Raw genomic sequence first — 19,579 nt, forward strand, 5'->3', positions numbered from 1 at the left:
CGTAGACAGGGACACACACAGATAAAAGCTGTCCTGCTGTCTACTCCCTCCCTCTCACTGCAGGATACACATGAGCTGGCTGTTCATGGATTCACACACAACAGCATCCTCCCACACTGAACATGACAGACACTCATTTATACCCCGCCAAGGCACTGCCAGAGGGTGGGTGTGTGTGTGTGTGTGTGTGTGTGTGTGTGTGTGTGTGTGTGTGTGTGTGTGTGTGTGTGTGTGTGTGTGTGTGTGTGTGTGTGTGTGTGTGAGACAGAGAGAGAAAGAGAGAGACCAAGAGAGTGGGAGAAAGAGAGTGAGATCCAAACAAATCGAGAAAGGGTGTTAAAGTAGGCTGCTCCTGCCTTTATGAAAGACAACAAGACAACTCTGGTGGGACACTGAGATGTGAAAGATTAGAGGGCAAGCAAACAACAACACAAAAGGAGTATATGAATCCCCTCAGGAGGCATCGAGAGCACGAAAACACACACAAAAAAAATTCAGGGTTGGAGACCATTAAACAAACAAACTGTTTAAACAGGCAGAAAGAGAGAACGAGACACTAATACAGACAGACAGACACCAAGACAGACAGACAGACACCAAGACAGACAGACAGACAGACACCAAGACAGACAGACAGACACCAAGACAGACAGACAGACACCAAGACAGACACCAAGACAGACACCAAGACAGACAGACAGACAGACACCAAGACAGACAGACACCAAGACAGACAGACAGACAGACACCAAGACAGACAGACAGGCAGACAGACACCAAGACAGACAGACAAACAGACACCAAGACAGACAAACAGACACCAAGACAGACAAACAGACACCAAGACAGACAAACACCAAGACAGAAAGCGAGAGAGAGAGAGACAGAAAGCGAGAGAGAGAGAGAGAGAGAGAGAGAGAGAGAGAGAGAGAGAGAGAGACAGAGAGACAGAGAGACAGAAAACGAGAGACAGACAGACAGAAAACGAGAGACAGACAGACAGAAAACGAGAGAGAGACAGACAGACAGAAAGTGAGAGAGAGACAGACAGAAAGCGAGAGAGAGACAGACAGAAAGCGAGAGAGAGGCAGACAGAAAGCGAGAGACAGACAGGCAGGTTGGACACGTGTAAAGACAGGGTCTGAGGGGGACTAGGTGGCTGAAGGGGCTCTACCAAGAGCCTATAATGGAATTCACCAGGCTAGCACAGCATGCCATATCCAAAAGCAATAAACAGCATTTTAATTGAACTCTGCAGTGCTGGCTTTAGGAAGAAAGGGAGAGGGAGAAGGCGAGAGAAACTGAAAGAACAACAACCATCAGCTTGCTGGGGCTCCCTGGATGACTTTTGTGTGACTGTATGCCTACAGTGCAGTTAGTGGAAAAAAAACACAAAGTCAGACTTATTAAGCTGCCACTTGTCCAGAGCAAAAATAATATGTTTTCAGAATTGTGATACACAAGCACAACCACAGCTTTAAGGAGAAACAGATCAGTCATGGCTACCACAACAAGAGATCTAACGCTTACCGTGGTACATTGCATCAACCAGGTTCACTGTAGCTCCCGCAACACTGGCTGTCTTACTTTGTTTTGGTATTGTAACAGAAAGTGTCTGGTATTGTCTGGTATTGTATGTTTTGGTCTTGTACAGTAAATTCCCTCACCAAGCTCTATCAAATCACTTCTCCAACCCCTACACAACATGTCATGTCACAAGGCTGGTCTGTCTTTCAAAAGTCAATTGACATGCACAGCCCACCACAGGCTCGTCTCTCCCTCTCAGTACTCCAAGTCCCAGAGAGAGGTCTCCTGCAGCGAGTCAAACCAAGCTAGACTGGGCAGGGTTAAGCTAGACAGGGCGAGCAGACGGTTTCAGTGTCTACAAGGTGAACCTGTCAGTGATAGACTTGGAAGGCTATTCTCATAGCGTATGTGAAAACACACACTCCTTCAAAACACACACACACATAGCCCCCCTGTCACATTGTACAAGGTCAGCTCTTCATCGGTCATGGGGACACCAGACTGGGTAATCTCTCCTCCTCCATCTCCCCCTATCCTTCTATTCTCCATTCTTACAAGGGCAGCTCTGAGCACCTCATATTTTAAACTTGATGACGGTCTCTCTCAATCTCTCTCCCCGTCTCTCTCCCCGTCTCTCTAGGATCAGATCAGTGACTTAAGGCCCATGTAAATCCATCTATTCTGTAAAACTGAGGAGTGAACCAGACTCTATAGGCACAGTCCTCAGGAGTCAGCCTGGTACACAAGCAAAGGTGGTATGACGGACAGACGGTAGTTAATAAATTGCATTTAATCATGACAGCGTTAAACCTATTAGAGAGAGAGAGGGTGATGGAGGGAGGAGAGAGACAGAGGAGGAGAGAGAGGGGAGGAGAGAGGGGGGAGGCGTCTATCAAACATGTTCGTCGCCAGTCATCTCCAAGATATAAGAAAATGATTAAGAGGGATTTAATGTCATATGCCAAGCGGGGAAAACGCACACCTGTCAGCTGGAGAATTATGTTATTACACCTTCCTCTCTCTCACGCTCTCTCACTCTCTTTCTCCTACTCTTTCTGTCTATCCCACTATCATAGTCTCCATTTCTCAGATCAGGGTTTCATAACAATGTTCACCACAGGACTGGACAGGGTTGATAGAACTGTGATTAAAAACAGAGCTGCTGAAGTGCCTGTCTACTGCATCTTTCAACACAGTCGTTTCTGGCTCTACTGTTGTTCAAACAGTCTGCTTCTTGGAGGACGCACAGATCTCAGAGCCAAAACCTTTAAACACTGGCCCCTCCAGTCCACTCTGGTGCACTGCACCCATCACTGTACTTACCCTGGCACTTCCCGCCGTTAGTAGGGTCGCCATGGTAACCAGGCATGCAGGTCTGGCACTGCGGTCCGGTGGTCAAGTTCCTGCACTGCTCACAAGCACTGCCGTTCACACACGTACTGTGGCCGTTACACTGACAAGCTGGGGAAGAGGGAGGGAGAGAGAATCAAGAGGGTTTGGGTGTATAGCTTTAAGTGTGAGGATGGTTTGGGTGTATAGCTTTACGTGTGAGGAGGGTTTGGGTGTATAGCTTTACGTGTGAGGAGGGTTTGGGTGTATAGCTTTACGTGTGAGGAGGGTTTGGGTGTATAGCTTTACGTGTGAGGAGGGTTTGGGTGTATAGCTTTAAGTGTGAGGAGGGTTTGGGTGTATAGCTTTACGTGTGAGGAGGGTTTGGGTGTATAGCTTTAAGTGTGAGGAGGGTTTGGGTGTATAGCTTTACGTGTGAGGAGGGTTTGGGTGTATAGCTTTAAGTGTGAGGAGGGTTTGGGTATATAGCTTTAAGTGTGAGGAGGAGGTGTATAGCTTTAAGTGTGAGGAGGGGATGTATAGCTTTAAGTGTGAGGGGATGTATTGCTTTAAGTGTGAGGAGGGGATGTATAGCTTTAAGTGTGAGGAGGGGATGTATAGCTTTAAGTGTGAGGAGGGGATGTATAGCTTTAAGTGTGAAGGCAAGGGATGGAATACAAATGTGTTTTTGTGCATTTATGGTTGTATTGATGTGCTACATGACGTGTCTCTCTCGCTCTGTCTGTCTGCGTGTCTGTCTGCGTGTCTCTTGACTCACCAGGGCAGTGGATGTAGGCCCAGTCAAACCCTTTATCTCTGGGGCACAGACCAGGCTCCAGCACCATGTCTCTGTCCCTCTCCCTGTCTCTGGGCTGTCTGAAGGGGCTTTTCATGGGCCCGCGGTATGACCCCTCCATACACTGGCCCTTCCCTGTGTTACTGGGGTCTCCACACCAGCCACACTCTGCCTGATCCAAACACTGGCCACACGTCCTCAGGCCCGAGCAGTTCTGAGCTACAAGAGAAAGAGAGACCGAGACAGACAGAGCAAGAGAGAGAGAGAGAGAGAGAGATTATTCAGACACAGAAAAGTCCCTAGTAGAATACTTGTCTGATCTTGATAATATTCACCCGTAGTATAAATAACCACTGTTACATCCATCCACCACATAAATAAAGTAGACATGTTACTCATTACTTTATTCATTCTGTTGGCATTGGGAGGCTATACTCTCTAATACGTTCTAATAGCCAGAGGGTTCATTATTTAATGTATTAGAGGGTGGGTATAAATGTATTGGTTTTCATTATTATTCCCACCTTTAGGACAATGGTTATTGTCTGAGCCAAGTTATCAAGGCTTGAGTTGGAGATAACAACATTGAAGTTGATAAAGTATAGTTTATTATGGTGCTGTAAGCCCTTATTACATACAGTGCAAGCGTCACATCTGGAGGAAACCTGGCACCATCCCTACGGTGAAGCATGGTGGTGGCAGCACTATAATAAACTACTATTCTGTGGGGATGTTTTTCAGCGGCAGGGACTGAGAGACTAGTCAGGGATGAGGGAAAGATGAACGGAGCAAAGTACAGAGATCCCTGATGAAAACCTGCTCCAGAGAGCTCAGGACCTCAGACTGGGGTGAAGGTTCACATACCAACAGGACAACAACCGTACGCACACAACCAAGACAGCTCAGGAGTGGCTTCGGGACAAGTCTCTGAATGTCCTTGAGTGGCCCAGCCAGAGCCCAGACTTGAACCCGATCAAACATCTCTGGGGAGACCTGAAAATAGCTGTGCAGCGACACTCCCCATCCAACCTGACAGAGCTTGAGAGGATCTGCCGAGAAGAATGGGAGAAACTCCCCAAATACAGGTGTACCGAGCTTGTAGCATTATACCCAAGATGATTCAAGGCTGTAAGCGCTGCCAAAGGTGCTTCAACAAAGTACTGAGGGTCTGAATACTTTTGTAAATGTGATTTTTCCATTTTTAATCGATGAATTTGCAAACATTTAAAAAAAAAAAAAACTGTTTTTGCTTTGTCATTATGGGGTATTGTGTGTAGATTGATGAGGGAAAAAATGAATTGAATACATTTTATAATAAGCCTGTAACATACAAAATGTGGAAAAGGGGAAGGGGTCTGAATACTTTCCGAATGCACTACACTCTCTTCACATCATCGATTGAAAGCTGGACTCTGACTCAGGATTCCAACCAAAGAGCGACATTTTGCAAACATTTAGGAAACATGCCCTTGGTTATGTCTATCAGAGAAGGGAGGGGGCTGAGGGTGGCAGCCATGTTGGAACCCGTCGTGGTTGGCTGACGAGTACAGCCCCTAGGCCAAGGTGAATATCGGTTCATACAACAGACCCAACGTTTAGACAACAAAACACTTCATGTCTTTGATAAAGCCCCCCAGGACCAAACAACTTCTATCAACGTGAGATATTTACTGAATATTACCATGTGCAACATCGGCAATTTAATCAGAAAGTAAGGATGTTCTGTCAGTTTAGAGGACAAAGTTAGCTCAAAAAGCCCCAATGGAGGTGCACTTTCTTTCCATATAAGCTTTCATGTATTGTATGTCAACCTTGCTTTCAAATACATTTCTGACACATACAGTGGGGAGAACAAGTATTTGATACACTGCCGATTTTGCAGGTTTTCCTACTTACAAAGCATGTAGAGGTCTGTAATTTTTTATCATAGGTACACTTCAACTGTGAGAGACGGAATCTAAAACAAAAATCCAGATAATCACATTGTATGATTTTTAAGTAATTCATTTGCATTTTATTGCATGACATAAGTATTTGATACATCAGAAAAGCAGAACTTAATTTTTGGTACAGAAACGTTTGTTTGCAATTACAGAGATCATACGTTTCCTGTAGGTCTTGACCAGGTTTGCACACACTGCAGCAGGGATTTTGGCCCACTCCTCCATACAGACCTTCTCCAGATTTGTCTTATTTTTTTCTTTATTCTACATTGTAGAGTAATAGTGAAGACATTAAAACTATGAAATAACACATATGGAATCATGTAGTAACCAAAAAAGTAGTAAATAAATCAAAATATATTTTATATTTGAGATTCTTCAAAGTAGCCACGCCTTGATGACAGCTTTGTACACTCTTGGCATTCTCTCAACCAGCTTCATGAGGTAGTCACCTGGAATGCATTTCAATTAACAGGTGTGCCTTGTTAAAAGTTAATTTGTGGAATTTCTTTCCTTCTTAATGCGTTTGAGCCAATCAGTTTTGTTGTGACAATGTAGGGGTGGTATACAGAAGATATCCTAAATCCATATTATGGCAAGAACAGCTCAAATAAGCAAAGAGAAACGACAGTGCATCATTACTTTAAGACATGAAGGTCAGCCAATACGGAACATTTCAAGAACTTTGAAAGTTTCTTCAAGTGCAGTCACAAAAAACATCAAGCGCTATGATGAAACTGGCTCTCATGAGGACCGCCACAGGAAAGGAAGAGACAAAGTCTTGTTCATATTGTTGAGGCCACAACCAGTTGACTTGTTTAACTACTCCATGATGGCCAAACCTGAGTCAAGCATTTACATTTATATTGTATTACTGTTATACAGTATAAGCAGGCTATGAATATAGAATCACAAACAAAAATAAACGAATCAAAATATATTTTATAACACTTTTTGAGTTACTACATGATTCCATATGTGTTATTTCATAGTTTTGATGTCTTCATTATTATTCTACAATGTAGAAAATAGTAAAAAATAAAGAAAACCCTTTGAATGAGAAGGTGTCCAAACTTTGACTGGTACTGTATGTTATAATATGGCTTTTGTTTCCTGGATTGGCGTCCGCAGTGATTTTACCCATGCACAGCTAATGTGTGTATCTACAGACATTTAGTTAGTAACTCTGACAAACATAGAATCTTAACTGCCTGTCCTTGACGAAGTAGAGTTGGGACTAATACACTTCTAACTTCCTTGTCAACGTTTCATTCTTCTTAAGGACATATCCAGTGAAAAAAAGTGCTTTGTGTTGCTTAAACTTTCCAGTGGCTTGACCTTTTCTTTCCTAAATAAATGGAATTCCATAAATGTCGTCTCTGTTGAGGATACATTGGTATTCATAAAATGCTTCTGACATTCAAACGAAAGCTTTACTGGGAAATTAGAAAATACATATTTTACAGCATTCAGCGCTTACAAAGAATATCTCCATCCATAACTTCCTTTAATGGAGTCAGAAGCCGAGGTAAGCTTGGTGGGCTAGTTAAATTGGTTTTCATTCAGAGCGTGTGAGAAGTTGGACTGGTCGATTGAACTTTTATGAATTGTTTTATTATTTTCCTGCTTTGAACTTGTTGTCGAGCATAACAGGAAATAATGTGATTGTGATTCAATATTTATAGCCTGCTTATACTGTGTAACAATAATACAATATAAATGTAAATGATTGACTCAGGTTTGGCCATCATGGAGTAGTTAAACAAGTCAACTGGTTGTGAGCTCCACAATATGAACAAATATCTTTGAAACACAACTGAAGCAGGACACACAAGTTAACTCAAAAATAACCCCTATGAGACCAAAAGGTACGAGGGAGTTATCCAAGATGTTCCTTTCTATTGTCATGTGAATTTTCCTGGATGAACGGTAGAATTAGAATTTTTGCCAGGAGATATGGTTTTGATCCACTCCCATTTCCACAAGTCACAGATGTTTTCAGCTGAACTTTTCTCCCCAAAATCTGTGTTTCCGAGTCTGTCCCTGTTGCATTATTCAACCATGCTGCTGATTCATTTCTAGGTTCTCGTCTGTTTCTCCAACTACAATCGTGTGCTTCATAATTAGAAGCACAGAAGCTCTCCTCTCACCCGGCCTCAGAGAGGCAGTAGTGTTTACACAGGGTGGAAATATTGTCTTCCTAAGCACCAACACTTTTTTAGGTTTTCTCAAAGGGCTCTTGTAGTTGGTTTCAACTTCAAGCAAAAGTGCACCTCCAAGTAGCAAGAATCAAAAAGCAGAATCGCTCATTTCAAAAAGCATGAAGCTAGGTTTATGCATCCCAGAGATGATAGTTCAATAAGCAATCATGTACACAACACTCTTTCACCATTCTGACTCCCATCTTCTTTATATTTCAGGAGGTTCATTCCCTGTCTTTTTCCACGTGTATTGAGAACACTTTAAATTAAACATAACCCAGCCCAACCTCTGTCGATCACATAACAGAAGGCTAAAACACCTAAAAATATATTGTTTTCTCAAACGATGCTGGGATTGTCTTAAGAACAGCTCGTCTATAAAGAACTGCTAATGACTTGTATCCTTCTCAATGAAAGATCTGTAGCATCTGTATGGAGACTAGAGTAATGTACCATTGCTTTTCCGAAACGTACGCCTGTTTCTATGTCCCACCAACAAATGATCTATGCAGAAACAGAGAGCTCCTTTTAATTTCTGGTCCTGGATGGTCAGCCGTTGAAGTGTAAGGAATGCTTTGGGTATTTTCAAGTCCTTCAGTCACGCACCTGATTCCCTTTATATTCAAGCTGGTCTGTAGCGCCCTGTGTGAATTCAAAACACACGGGGACGATGGTTGATTGCTTAACGAACATATGCAGGTGTTGGTCAGGTTAATGCTGCTGGACATTTGGGAGGTGTTCCAGGCAGATGGATGGGGATGGTGAATCACTCTGAGATGTAAAGAACTGGGCACTGCCCTCATTCGATGCCAAAGTGCCTTTGTGTGTGCGTGCGAGAGCGTGTGTAGGAGGTAAGCTGAACCTAACTAAGGAGAACAGGGGCCTGGCTGAGTTCTAATTACCTGCTGAAATGTGACCTTAACGGGGAGAAAGCCCATTTCCAGGAACAGCAGCAGAATCACATTGTGTTCAGGGGGACATTCTTTCAGGAGTACAGCCAGATTGGAGTTGCTGACCTCCCCCGGCCTTTCAAGATAAATACATCCTGTGGCTAGTACGCCAAATAGTGAATCTTGTTTCCTGTTTCTCGCAATATCCCCTCCAAACCAAAACACAAGAAATCATCTATCTAAAAAAAGACACAGAAAGTTACTGTGGATAGAGAAAAGGCAAACTTGATAGGAAAACTTTGGAAATGATTTTCAGCTGAAGAGAACAGGCAAAGAACCACACTATCCTGCAGCTCATTGGCAATGGAGTCGAATAACAATTGAGTTTTGTATATTTGCTCTCCCCCTACAAAAACCTGCAACATACTAAACTTGATCAAATAATCCTAGGACGAACCATGACATTTCTTTAAATGAACATGTTGAAAACAAAAAGACATTAGCACAATGCCGCACTGTGTTTGGCTGTAACAGTATATTTATTTATCTCCACGTTCTGAAGTACAAAAGCATGATATGGGCTTAGTGTACACAACGACGCTACAACCCATTTACATGCTGATTGGCCCCATATCGTCAGGCTTCCGAGAGTTGCATTACTCTGGAGGACAATAAAAACAATAGAACAATTTGCCTAATTTCATTCCCCAAATCTCAGAACCGACATGTAGAGTGTTAAGTGTGAGAAATGTCAGGCCATAAAACGAATACTGTACAAGCACACTGACCATGATATAGTAGCTGAACGGTAATGACTTCAGAATCCCCTGGTGATGGCACTGAGTACAACAATGACATGCACTGTGAATACTGTCGCTGACGTGGTATAATGGGGGGGTGTTCAGGCATGTTGTGACCATGACGAAACGTGGTGAAAGCTCTACCCCCATCTGTTTAATTGCTCACATGATGAAAAGTGGTAAAAACAGAGTCCTCAGACCGCAAGTTACTTGTTGCATTTGACTACAAGAACAGACACACAAAAAGTTACTATTGGTACCAACATCTGCTTGTGACATGACTTTTCAAAATAGCAATTGTGTAAAACACACACTGTTAATCTCGTAACAAAGTCTGGGGATTTTCGGACATAAAAGGATCTATATATATATATAAATATATCATGAGAAAGTTAAAATCCCAGAACCAATCGAACATCTGAGACCTTTAACGGAGGGCTTTTAGCTCAAAGAAAACACAAACTCGAAAACATGTATTTTTCATTTGAGTTGGATAAACATCGATACGTTATTGATTTTCCCATAGTACCCACGGCAGTACCTACAGTGCATACACCTAAGAGTCTAGAAAAGTGGAAGCACCTGCTGACTGTGGAGCAGAACGAGTCCACAAACATCTGATCTCTCTGAGCTACATTAACCCTGAAGGATTCACTACTAACAAACAGGAACTCAGCTGAATATGGAATGGGACAGAGAGAGACACAGAGACCAAGAGAAAGACAAAGAGAGAGCGCGAGAGAGCGAGCCCAAGAGAGAGGTATAAGGTGCTGAAATAAATAATTAAATCCATCAACCTATCAATTCTACTCTAAGAGGTTTTCTACCAACAGCATTATTGTTGACCAGAGTAATGCTGTTACTTGCATTAGTGTCAATAGTAGTGGTACGATGACAAGCATTTGTTTAGAGTGATTGTTTGCAATAATCGATTTGCACATACAGTGGGGCAAAAAAGTATTTAGTCAGACACCAATTGTGCAAGTTCTCCCACTTAAAAAGATGAGAGTGGCCTGTAATTTTCATCATAGGTACAAGTATTTGGTCAATAACAAAAGTTTATTTCAATACTTTGTTATATACCCTTTGTTGGCAATGACAGAGGTCAAACGTTTTCTGGAAGTTTTGGCCCATTCCTCCATGCAGATCTCCTCTAGAGCAGTGATGTTTTGGGGCTGTTGCTGGGCAACACAGACTTACAACTCCCTCCAAAGATTTTCTATGGGGTTGAGATCTGGAGACTGGCTAGGCCACTCCAGGACCTTGAAATGCTTCTTACGAAGCCACTCCTTCGTTGCCCGGGCAGTATGTTTGGGATCATTGTCATGCTGAAAGACCCAGCCACGTTTCATGTTCAATGCCCTTGCTGATGGAAGGAGGTTTTCACTCAAAATCTTACGATACATGGCCCCATTCATTCTTTCTTTTACACGGATCAGTCGTCCTGGTCCCTTTGCAGAAAAACAGCCCCAAAGCATGATGTTTCCACCCCCATGCTTCACAGTAGGTATGGTGTTCTTTGGATGCAACTCAGCATTCTTTGTCCTCCAAACACGACGAGTTGAGTTTTTACCAAAAAGTTATATTTTGGTTTCATCTGACCATATGACATTCTCTCAATCTTCTTCTGGATCAACCAAAAGCTCTCTAGCAAACTTCAGACGGGCCTGGACATGTACTGGCTTAAGCAGCGGGACACGTCTGGCACTGCAGGATTTGAGTCCCTGGCGGCGTAGTGTGTTACTGATGGTAGGCTTTGTTACTTTGGTCCCAACTCTCTGCAGGTCATTCACTAGGTCCCCCCTTGTGGTTCTTGGATTTTTGCTCACCGTTCTTGTGATAATTTTCACCCCACGGGGTGAGATCTTGCGTGGAGCCCCAGATCGAGGGAGATTATCAGTGGTCTTGTATGTCTTCCATTTCCTAATAATTGCTCCCACAGTTGATTTCTTCAAGCCAAGCTGCTTACCTATTGCAGATTCAGTCTTCCCAGCCTGGTGCAGGTCTACAATTTTGTTTCTGGTGTCCTTTGACAGCTCTTTGGTCTTGGCCATAGTGGAGTTTGGAGTGTGACTGTTTGAGGTTGTGGACAGGTGTATTTTATACTGATAACAAGTTCAAACAGGTGCCATTAATACAGGTAACGAGTGGAGGACAGAGGAGCCTCTTAAAGAAGAACTTACAGGTCTGTGAGAGCCAGAAATCTTGCTTGTTTGTAGGTGACCAAATACTTGTTTTCCACCATAATTTGCAAATAAATTCATAAAAAATCCTACAATGAGAATTTCTGGATTTTTTTCTCATTTTGTCTATCATAGTTGAAGTGTACCTATGATGAAAATTATACAGGCCTCTCATCTTTTTAAGTGGGAGAACTTGCACAATTGGTGGCTGACTAAATACTTTTTTGCCCCACTGTATTCCTTTTGGAGGTTGTATTGAAAACACACACACAGTGGATGCTGGACAGTTTGACTCATCCAGTATGACTGGTATACTCACAGGCGCAGTCTCCAGTCTGCCACTCCAGACACTGTCCGTAGGGGAAGGAGATGACGTAGGCGTTGGAGTCCACACAACGCTGGGTGCTGCTGCACCACATACACTCCATGGCCTGGCTGGTGCAGTTGGCACAGGTGGTGCGCAGGGAGCAGGGCGTCTTACACGGACGGGCACTCTGGTTGGGGCTCACTGTAGACAGGAGAAAATAAGGTAACATTTAAATCATGTCTGTCCAGTGCACAGTAGTGCTGAAAATCAACTGCAGTGTTTAAAGCAGACATTTCCTCTCTACCTTGGACAGAGTATTTTTTACAACAAGTACTCACATAACCATTCATTAAATAAGTCATTTAACTCAAGAGTAGACGGTAACCAAGAGTAATTTCCTCCCTCAGTCTACCTCCATCATTTGAGCTGAGTTAGGACAGGCAAGTTATTTCAGAGTGGGAGACACCCCCGCGAGAGAGGAAGCAGAACGGTAATGAGAAACTGCAGGGTGTCTTTGGTTACCCATTCCCCCTCTACTCTGTCTGTACAAAGCGGAGCTATGGGAGGGATGGCGGCCAAAACCGAACACTTAAGGATTCATTTGCTTGGGCTCCCCAGCTATTCTGGGCTCTTAAAATCAGTTCTAGAATAGTTCAGTGGGGCTAAAAGCAGACAGGAAAAAGACCGTGAGTCAGGTGAGCCTGTTGATTCCAGTTTCCTTGCATGTGTGTTTGTGTGAGTAGGACAGGTCGGTCACTGAGGGGCCATGATGGGGAAGAAGGTCAGCTACTGTCAAACAGTCCGGGCTGTGATCTTCTCCAGTTGTACCACTACTCTTCCTAAAACAATACAGTATCCCTGCACATACAATCTGCCCCCTTTTAAATTCACTAGACTAGTGAATTCTGCCCCTTGTCACTGATGATGGCAACACGGGTTTCTGGATGTAAACTTTTCTTTGCCACTCCAACGGATCTTTAATTCAATAGTGTCTGATTGAGCTTTAGAATGATCACATACTAGCAACTGCTGAATGGATCAATCACATGTTCAAGGGAGGCTTCTTAGAATTCACAAGGGTTGCAGGTGTCTTTGAGAATTAGTCTGTATTTAGTCTTCATTGTTCAAATCATCCCCACCTCAATTATTCTACAGCTCTCCTTCCCTCTACCTCCCTCCCTCTCTCTCCCAGTCCCTCTCTCACCAACTGGTTTTTCACAGATGAGTCCGTCGGTGGTGGCGGTGCAGGGGTTGGCCTTGAGCCCTGACACCTCTGCCCTCTCCAGGTAGGCACAGAAGCCTGAGTCGCTGGGCTCTCCAGTCAGCCACTGCAGAGAGGAGTTGGTGAAGGGAGACATGTCCTCCCAGCCCCAGTATGAGATGTTGATCTTTCTCAGGCCCACCCACGGAGCTATCTTCTACAGGACAAAGAGAAGGGAGAAAAAGAGGTAGAGAGAGGAAAAGAGGTAGAGAGAGAGAGATAAAAAGAGGTAGAGAGAGAGAAAAAGAGGGAGAGCGAGGGAGAAAAAGAGGTAGAGAGAGAAAAAGAGGTAGAGAGAGAGAAAAAGAGGTAGAGCGAGGGAGAAAGAGGTAGAGAGAGGGAGAAAAAGAGGTAGAGAGAGGGAGAAAAAGAGGTAGAGAGAGGGAGAAAAAGAGGTAGAGAGAGGGAGAAAAAGAGGTAGAGAGAGGGAGAAAAAGAGGTAGAGAGAGAAAAAGAGGTAGAGAGAGGGAGAAAAAGAGGTAGAGCGAGAGAAAAATAGGTAGAGCGAGGGAGAAAAAGAGGTAGAGCGAGGGAGAAAAAGAGGTAGAGCGAGGGAGAAAAAGAGGTAGAGCGAGGGAGAAAAAGAGGTAGAGCGAGGGAGAAAAAGAGGTAGAGAGAGAAAAAGAGGTAGAGAGAGAGAAAAAAGGGTAGAGAGAGAGAGAAAAAGAGGTAGAGAGAGAGAAAAAGAGGTAGAGAGAGAGAGAAAAAGAGGTAGAGAGAGAGAAAAATAGGTAGAGAGAGGGAGAAAAAGAGGTAGAGGGAGAAAAAGAGGTAGAGCGAGAGAGAGAAAAAGAGGTAGAGCGAGAGAGAGAAAAAGAGGTAGAGCGAGAGAGAGAAAAAGAGGTAGAGCGAGGGAGAAAAAGAGGTAGAGAGAGAAAAAGAGGTAGAGAGAGGGAGAAAAATAGGTAGAGAGAGAGAGATAAAAAGAGGTAGAGAGAGAGAAAAAGAGGGAGAGCGAGGGAGAAAAAGAGGTAGAGAGAGAGAAAAAGAGGTAGAGAGAGAGAAAAAGAGGTACAGCGAGGGAGAAAGAGGTAGAGAGAGGGAGAAAAAAAGGTAGAGAGAGGGAGAAAAAGAGGTAGAGAGAGAAAAAGAGGTAGAGAGAGGGAGAAAAAGAGGTAGAGCGAGGGAGAAAAAGAGGTAGAGCGAGGGAGAAAAAGAGGTAGAGCGAGGGAGAACAAGAGGTAGAGTGAGGGAGAAAAAGAGGTAGAGAGAGAAAAAGAGGTAGAGAGAGAGAAAAAAGGGTAGAGAGAGAGAGAAAAAGAGGTAGAGAGAGAGAGAAAAAGAGGTAGAGAGAGAGAAAAAGAGGTAGAGAGAGAGAAAAAGAGGTAGAGAGAGGGAGAAAAAGAGGTAGAGAGAGGGAGAAAAAGAGGTAGAGCGAGAGAGAAAAAGAGGTAGAGCGAGAGAGAGAAAAAGAGGTAGAGCGAGAGAGAGAAAAAGAGGTAGAGCGAGAGAGAGAAAAAGCGGTAGAGCGAGGGAGAAAAAGAGGTAGAGAGAGAGAAAAATAGGTAAGGAGAAAAGGAGGTAGAGAGAGGGAGAAAAAGAGGTAGAGAGAGGGAGAAAAAGAGAGAGAGAGGGAGAAAAAGAGGTAGAGAGTGGGAGAAAAAGAGAAAGATGAGAAGGAGATGGGGAGAGAAAGAAGAAAGAGTGAGCGAGAGGTTATGGATGGAGAGCATGGAATCTAAGCTAAGAGTTTTCTCTATTCTCCATGTTGAGGGTCAGTCAGTATGAAAACATGTTATTCATTTCCCAACTTACAGTACATCATATATATTTGATCAAAGTAATGTTTATGTGAAATCTTAAATCAAACCGTTGGGCAAATTGCTATAATTACAGTGAAAGTGCCGACCTCAGCCAACACTAACCCATAAAACCAAGACAGGCCAGAGTCATTAAACTAAGGTACTTAGACTTTTACAAATGTCTGTGTATGAGTTATTTCATAACGGCAATAATGTCTCAAAAGTTTTACCTGTAATGAATGGTTAATTAGCCGGCAACACCTGCTATGATCTATCACACAGTGAACATTTACAAGAGCGGAACACTTGAGTAACCGAGGGAGACCGGAAGGATTCAAATCCTGAAACACTTGTTGCTGTACTCTGAAAATGCACTTGAATTCAAATCCCCTATTACAGGCCAACTGGGACAAAAAATAATGAATTGCTTGGATGAAAAGAAAACAGATTATTGTAGCCACGAATAGCATAAACTCCTTCCAAATAACTGGCAGAAAAGAGCTAAGAGGGATACCTGTTGCCACTGCATCATAGAACATCAAAGGTGAGCTTTATTATAAAGAACAGTGTTAATATTGAAAGAGCAGAAACATGCTACTTAAACACCCCACCCTAAAACCATCGAGACAGATCCTCGAGCACCATTCAAATAATAACCTCAGTCAAATACTTGCTCCTGCATATCCTTCTCAGTTCTGACAGCACAATCACTGGAAAAGCCGACATGTGTGGTGGGCATTTAAACGGGAAGTGTGACCCTTGACAAAATAAATACAAAAATTTAGGTTGGGATCACGGAAATCTCAGTGTTGGCGCTATATCCAATGGATCACGTGTGGACTGACTGATCAGTAATTAAAGCTAAGACACGTGTTCAATGGGTTTGGCTTCAGATCATCATGGGGTAATATAAGTTCCACTGTCATGGCGATTCCTTAGGCATTCGTATTGGGAAAAAATGCATTCCTCAAGACAGAACTTTATGAAGGACAACGTTCAAAACAACACACCATTTTAAACCGAGGCGTTTCCCTTACCTTCTCCTGTAGCTGGTACTTCTGCAGCTCGTCCAGTACAAAGTCCACCTGCTTGGGGGTGGTGAGGGAGGCTATGTTCCCGTCTAGGTTCTTACAGTAGTGCTGGGCGTTGTCATAGCTCTCCCTGCTGGAGTTGATCCTCAGGCATGCCTCCCCTACATGGTGCCAGCCTTCTCCACAGAGCTGAGCTGTGGACAGAGCAGTACTTTAGACCCAGGCTTCTGACTGTGCTGGGCCACGCAATTGGATAGTGCATAGATCTGCTCCTGGCCTCAAGACCCCTCATATCAACTGGATTTGATATGCAACTCACAGCACACTGATATATCGTTAATTATAAACTGGGCGGTTCGAGCCCTGAATGCTGATTGGCTGACCACGGGTATGACAACACATTTATTTTTACTATTCTAATTACGTTGATAACCAGTTTATAATAGCAATAAGGCACCTCGGAGGTTTGTGGTATATGGCCAATATACCACGGCTAAGGGCTGTTTTCAGGCACATTGCGTTGCGTTGCGTTGTGTTTAAGAACAGCCCTTAGCCATGGTATATTGGCCATATACCACAGCCCCTCATGCCTTATTGCTTAAATATAAAAGTGAGGTTGACTGACAAGTATTTGATGGTGTGAAATCAGGCAATGACAGTCAGTTGAGATAAAGATAGAGAATGATGGACTATTCTTCAAAGAGGCGTGCATCGACCACCCTGCATGAATACACAAGTATGGGTCTGTCCAGCACCAGCAAACAGACACGTCAAACAGTGGGAGGAACTACATGGACGCCTGACGAGACCTTTATGAAAACAACAATTTGCAGAAATTAAAGGAAAAACAACTCCAGTTTCATCACAACAATTTTTCTGCTTATTTCGGAGACTTGCGCTGATTACATTCATAGTTTGGATAATGGATACCATCACATGCTTTTCATCAGACTGAGAAAGAATCCCTTTTTTCCATAAAAGGCTATTGAAAAGATGACTTAACGACAGAGCAGTAGTGAAGAACTCAAACACTTGGCTAGAGTTACAGTCTTTAGAACAATACACAGATCAACATTGCAGCACTTTTTGGTAATCACTCATAACTTTACATTGAAGCCAAAGGTCAGGCTCAATTTGCAATTCACATATATATATACACAGCACACACACACACACAAGCTCAGCAAAAAAAGAAATGTACCTTTTTCAGTATGGTCTTTCAAAGAGAATTCGTAAAAATCCAAATAATAACAGATCTTCATTGTAAAGGGTTTAAACACTGTTTCCCATGCTTGTTCAATGAACCATAAACAATTAATGAACATGTACCTGTGTAACGGTCGTTAAGACACTAACAGATTACAGACGGTAGGCAATTAAGGTCACAGTTATGAAATCTTAGGACACTAAAGAGGCCTATCTACTGACTCTGAAAAACACCAAAAGAAAGATGCCCAGGGTCCCTGCTCATCTACGTGAATGTGCCTTAGGCATGATGCAAGTATGAATGAGGACTGCAGATGTGGCCAGGAAAATAAATCGCAATGTCTGTACTGTGAGACACCTAAGACAGTGCTACAGGGAGACGGGGCGGACAGCTGATCTTCCTCGCGGTGGTAGACCACGTGTAACAACATCTGCACAGGATCGGTACATCCGAACATCACACCTGCGGGACAGGTACAGGATGGCAAAAACAACTGCCCGAGTTACACCAGGAAAGCACAATCCCTCCATCAGTGCTCAGACTGTCCGCAATAGTGCTCTTCACTGACGAATCGCAGTTTTGTCTCACCAGGGGTGATGGCCGGATTCACGTACACTGTTGAAGGAATGAGTGTTACACCGAGGCCTGTACTCTGGAGCGGGATCGATTTGGAGGTGGAGGGTCCGTCATGGTCTGGGGCGGTGTGTCACAGCGTCATCAGACTGAGCTTGTTGTCATTGCAGGCAATCTCAACGCTGTGCGTTACAGGAAGACATTCATCTCCCTGACGTGGTACCCTTCCTGCAGGCTCATCCTGACATGACCCTCCAGCATGACAATGCCACCAGCCATACTGCTCAATCTGTGTGTGATTTCCTGCAAGACAGGAATGTCAGTGTTCTGCCATGGCCAGCGAAGAGCCCGGATCTCAATCCCATTGAGCACGTCTCGGACCTGTTGGATCGGAGGGTGAGGGCTAGGGCCATTCCCCCCAGAAATGTCCGGAAACTTGCAGGTGCCTTGGTGGAAGAGTGGGGTAACATCTCACAGCAAGAACTGGCCAATCTGGTGCAGTCCATGAGGAGGAGATGCACTGCAGTACTTAATGCAGCAAGTGGCCACACCAGATACTGACTGGTACTTTTGATTTTGACCCCCCCTTTGTTCAGGGACACATTATTCAATTTCTGTTCGTCACATGTCTGTGGAACTTGTTCAGTTTATGTCTCAGTTGTTGCATCTTGTTGTGTTCAGACACATTTTTGCACGTTAAGTTTGCTGAAAATAAACGCAGTTGACAGTGAGAGGACATTTCTTTTTTTGCTGAGTTTAGAATCGTGAGAACCGCAATACGCATCAGCACCTAAGTATTGTAATAATATCGTATTGTGAGGTCCCAGGCAAGTCCCAGCCCTAGTTAATAATGCATCAAACATTGGCACAAGTTCTCCAATCAATCAAACTTGCTTATAGCTGTCAAACAGGTAGTCAGCTAAGTTCTTGCTTGTTTGGAGATTTTGGAAGACATTTGTGTATGTGTGTGTGTGTGTTCTTTCTCACCAGGGATGGCATGGCACTCCTGTTGCTGAAGCTCCCATTGACAGTGGAGGTTGAGGGAGCAGCTCTTACAGTTGACCAGCTTGCTGCAGATCTGTTCATTCCTCACATGGCATTTGGTGAAGTTCCTCACAGACTGGGAAGAAAGAATACAAGTAACAAACGTCAACATTGTTATTATTATGGTGCATTTGCTTCACAATATTGGGGTAATGTAAAGCTGCAATTTGTGCTTTGGCAGAACAGAAAAGGATGGATTGACATTAACAGCAAAGCCCCTGCAACAGTATGGAATACCCACATGTCCCATCATCTTGGCCCCTTGCTTCCACACAGAGAGCTGGTGATCAGACAGCATGGAAGGGGGAGGGGCCAGGGACAGAGGACCTCTATGCTGCTGCGCTAGCTCCAGGGTCAGCTACAGACACACATAGAGGAGACAGCAGGGGCAAGCATTAGGCTAACTGACACTGTTAGCCAAGCAGGGGAGATAATAATGACTTGTCTACAACAACAGTTAAGTGGTGACGTATGAGAAGGCAAGCTTTAAGCTACCTGACTATTCATGCTGTGTAATTTATTGACAACTTTAGCTGTGATTGTGCCATCTCACTTCCGCCCCCTGTAGGCAGACTCACCACAGTGCAGTTGTTGGAGGCAGAGATGCACTTCTTGTCTTCACACCACTGGCAGCCGTTGGTGTTGGCAGTGCAGCTGACGCAGTCGGAAAACCTGTAGCATCTCTCGGCTGCACTGTCTGGAGGGGGGGGGGGGGGGACCACACACAGTTTAACAACGGAAGTTC

At 43.9% G+C, this 19,579-nt stretch overlaps 1 protein-coding gene across 2 annotated transcripts in view; it reads right to left on the reverse strand.

Annotated features, from left to right (window-relative positions):
- Positions 1 to 19,579, reverse strand: part of LOC139412626 (attractin-like protein 1) — a 319,192-nt gene that overhangs the window by 209,662 nt on the left and 89,951 nt on the right. The window contains exons 13-20 of one of the 2 annotated variants that reach the window (XM_071159317.1): positions 19,413 to 19,531; positions 19,076 to 19,192; positions 18,778 to 18,910; positions 16,017 to 16,204; positions 13,181 to 13,394; positions 11,989 to 12,177; positions 3,635 to 3,871; positions 2,851 to 2,988 (exon numbers count right to left, since the gene is read on the reverse strand). In XM_071159317.1, coding sequence (XP_071015418.1) covers positions 2,851 to 2,988; positions 3,635 to 3,871; positions 11,989 to 12,177; positions 13,181 to 13,394; positions 16,017 to 16,204; positions 18,778 to 18,910; positions 19,076 to 19,192; positions 19,413 to 19,531 — 1,335 coding nt within the window. The remainder of the gene's footprint in view (positions 1 to 2,850; positions 2,989 to 3,634; positions 3,872 to 11,988; positions 12,178 to 13,180; positions 13,395 to 16,016; positions 16,205 to 18,777; positions 18,911 to 19,075; positions 19,193 to 19,412; positions 19,532 to 19,579) is intronic. The other variant, XM_071159320.1, reaches the window with a different exon arrangement.

This window comes from Oncorhynchus clarkii, chromosome 1, assembly GCF_045791955.1.
Source record: "Oncorhynchus clarkii lewisi isolate Uvic-CL-2024 chromosome 1, UVic_Ocla_1.0, whole genome shotgun sequence".
In the NCBI taxonomy this organism is placed as follows: Eukaryota; Metazoa; Chordata; class Actinopteri; order Salmoniformes; family Salmonidae; genus Oncorhynchus; species Oncorhynchus clarkii.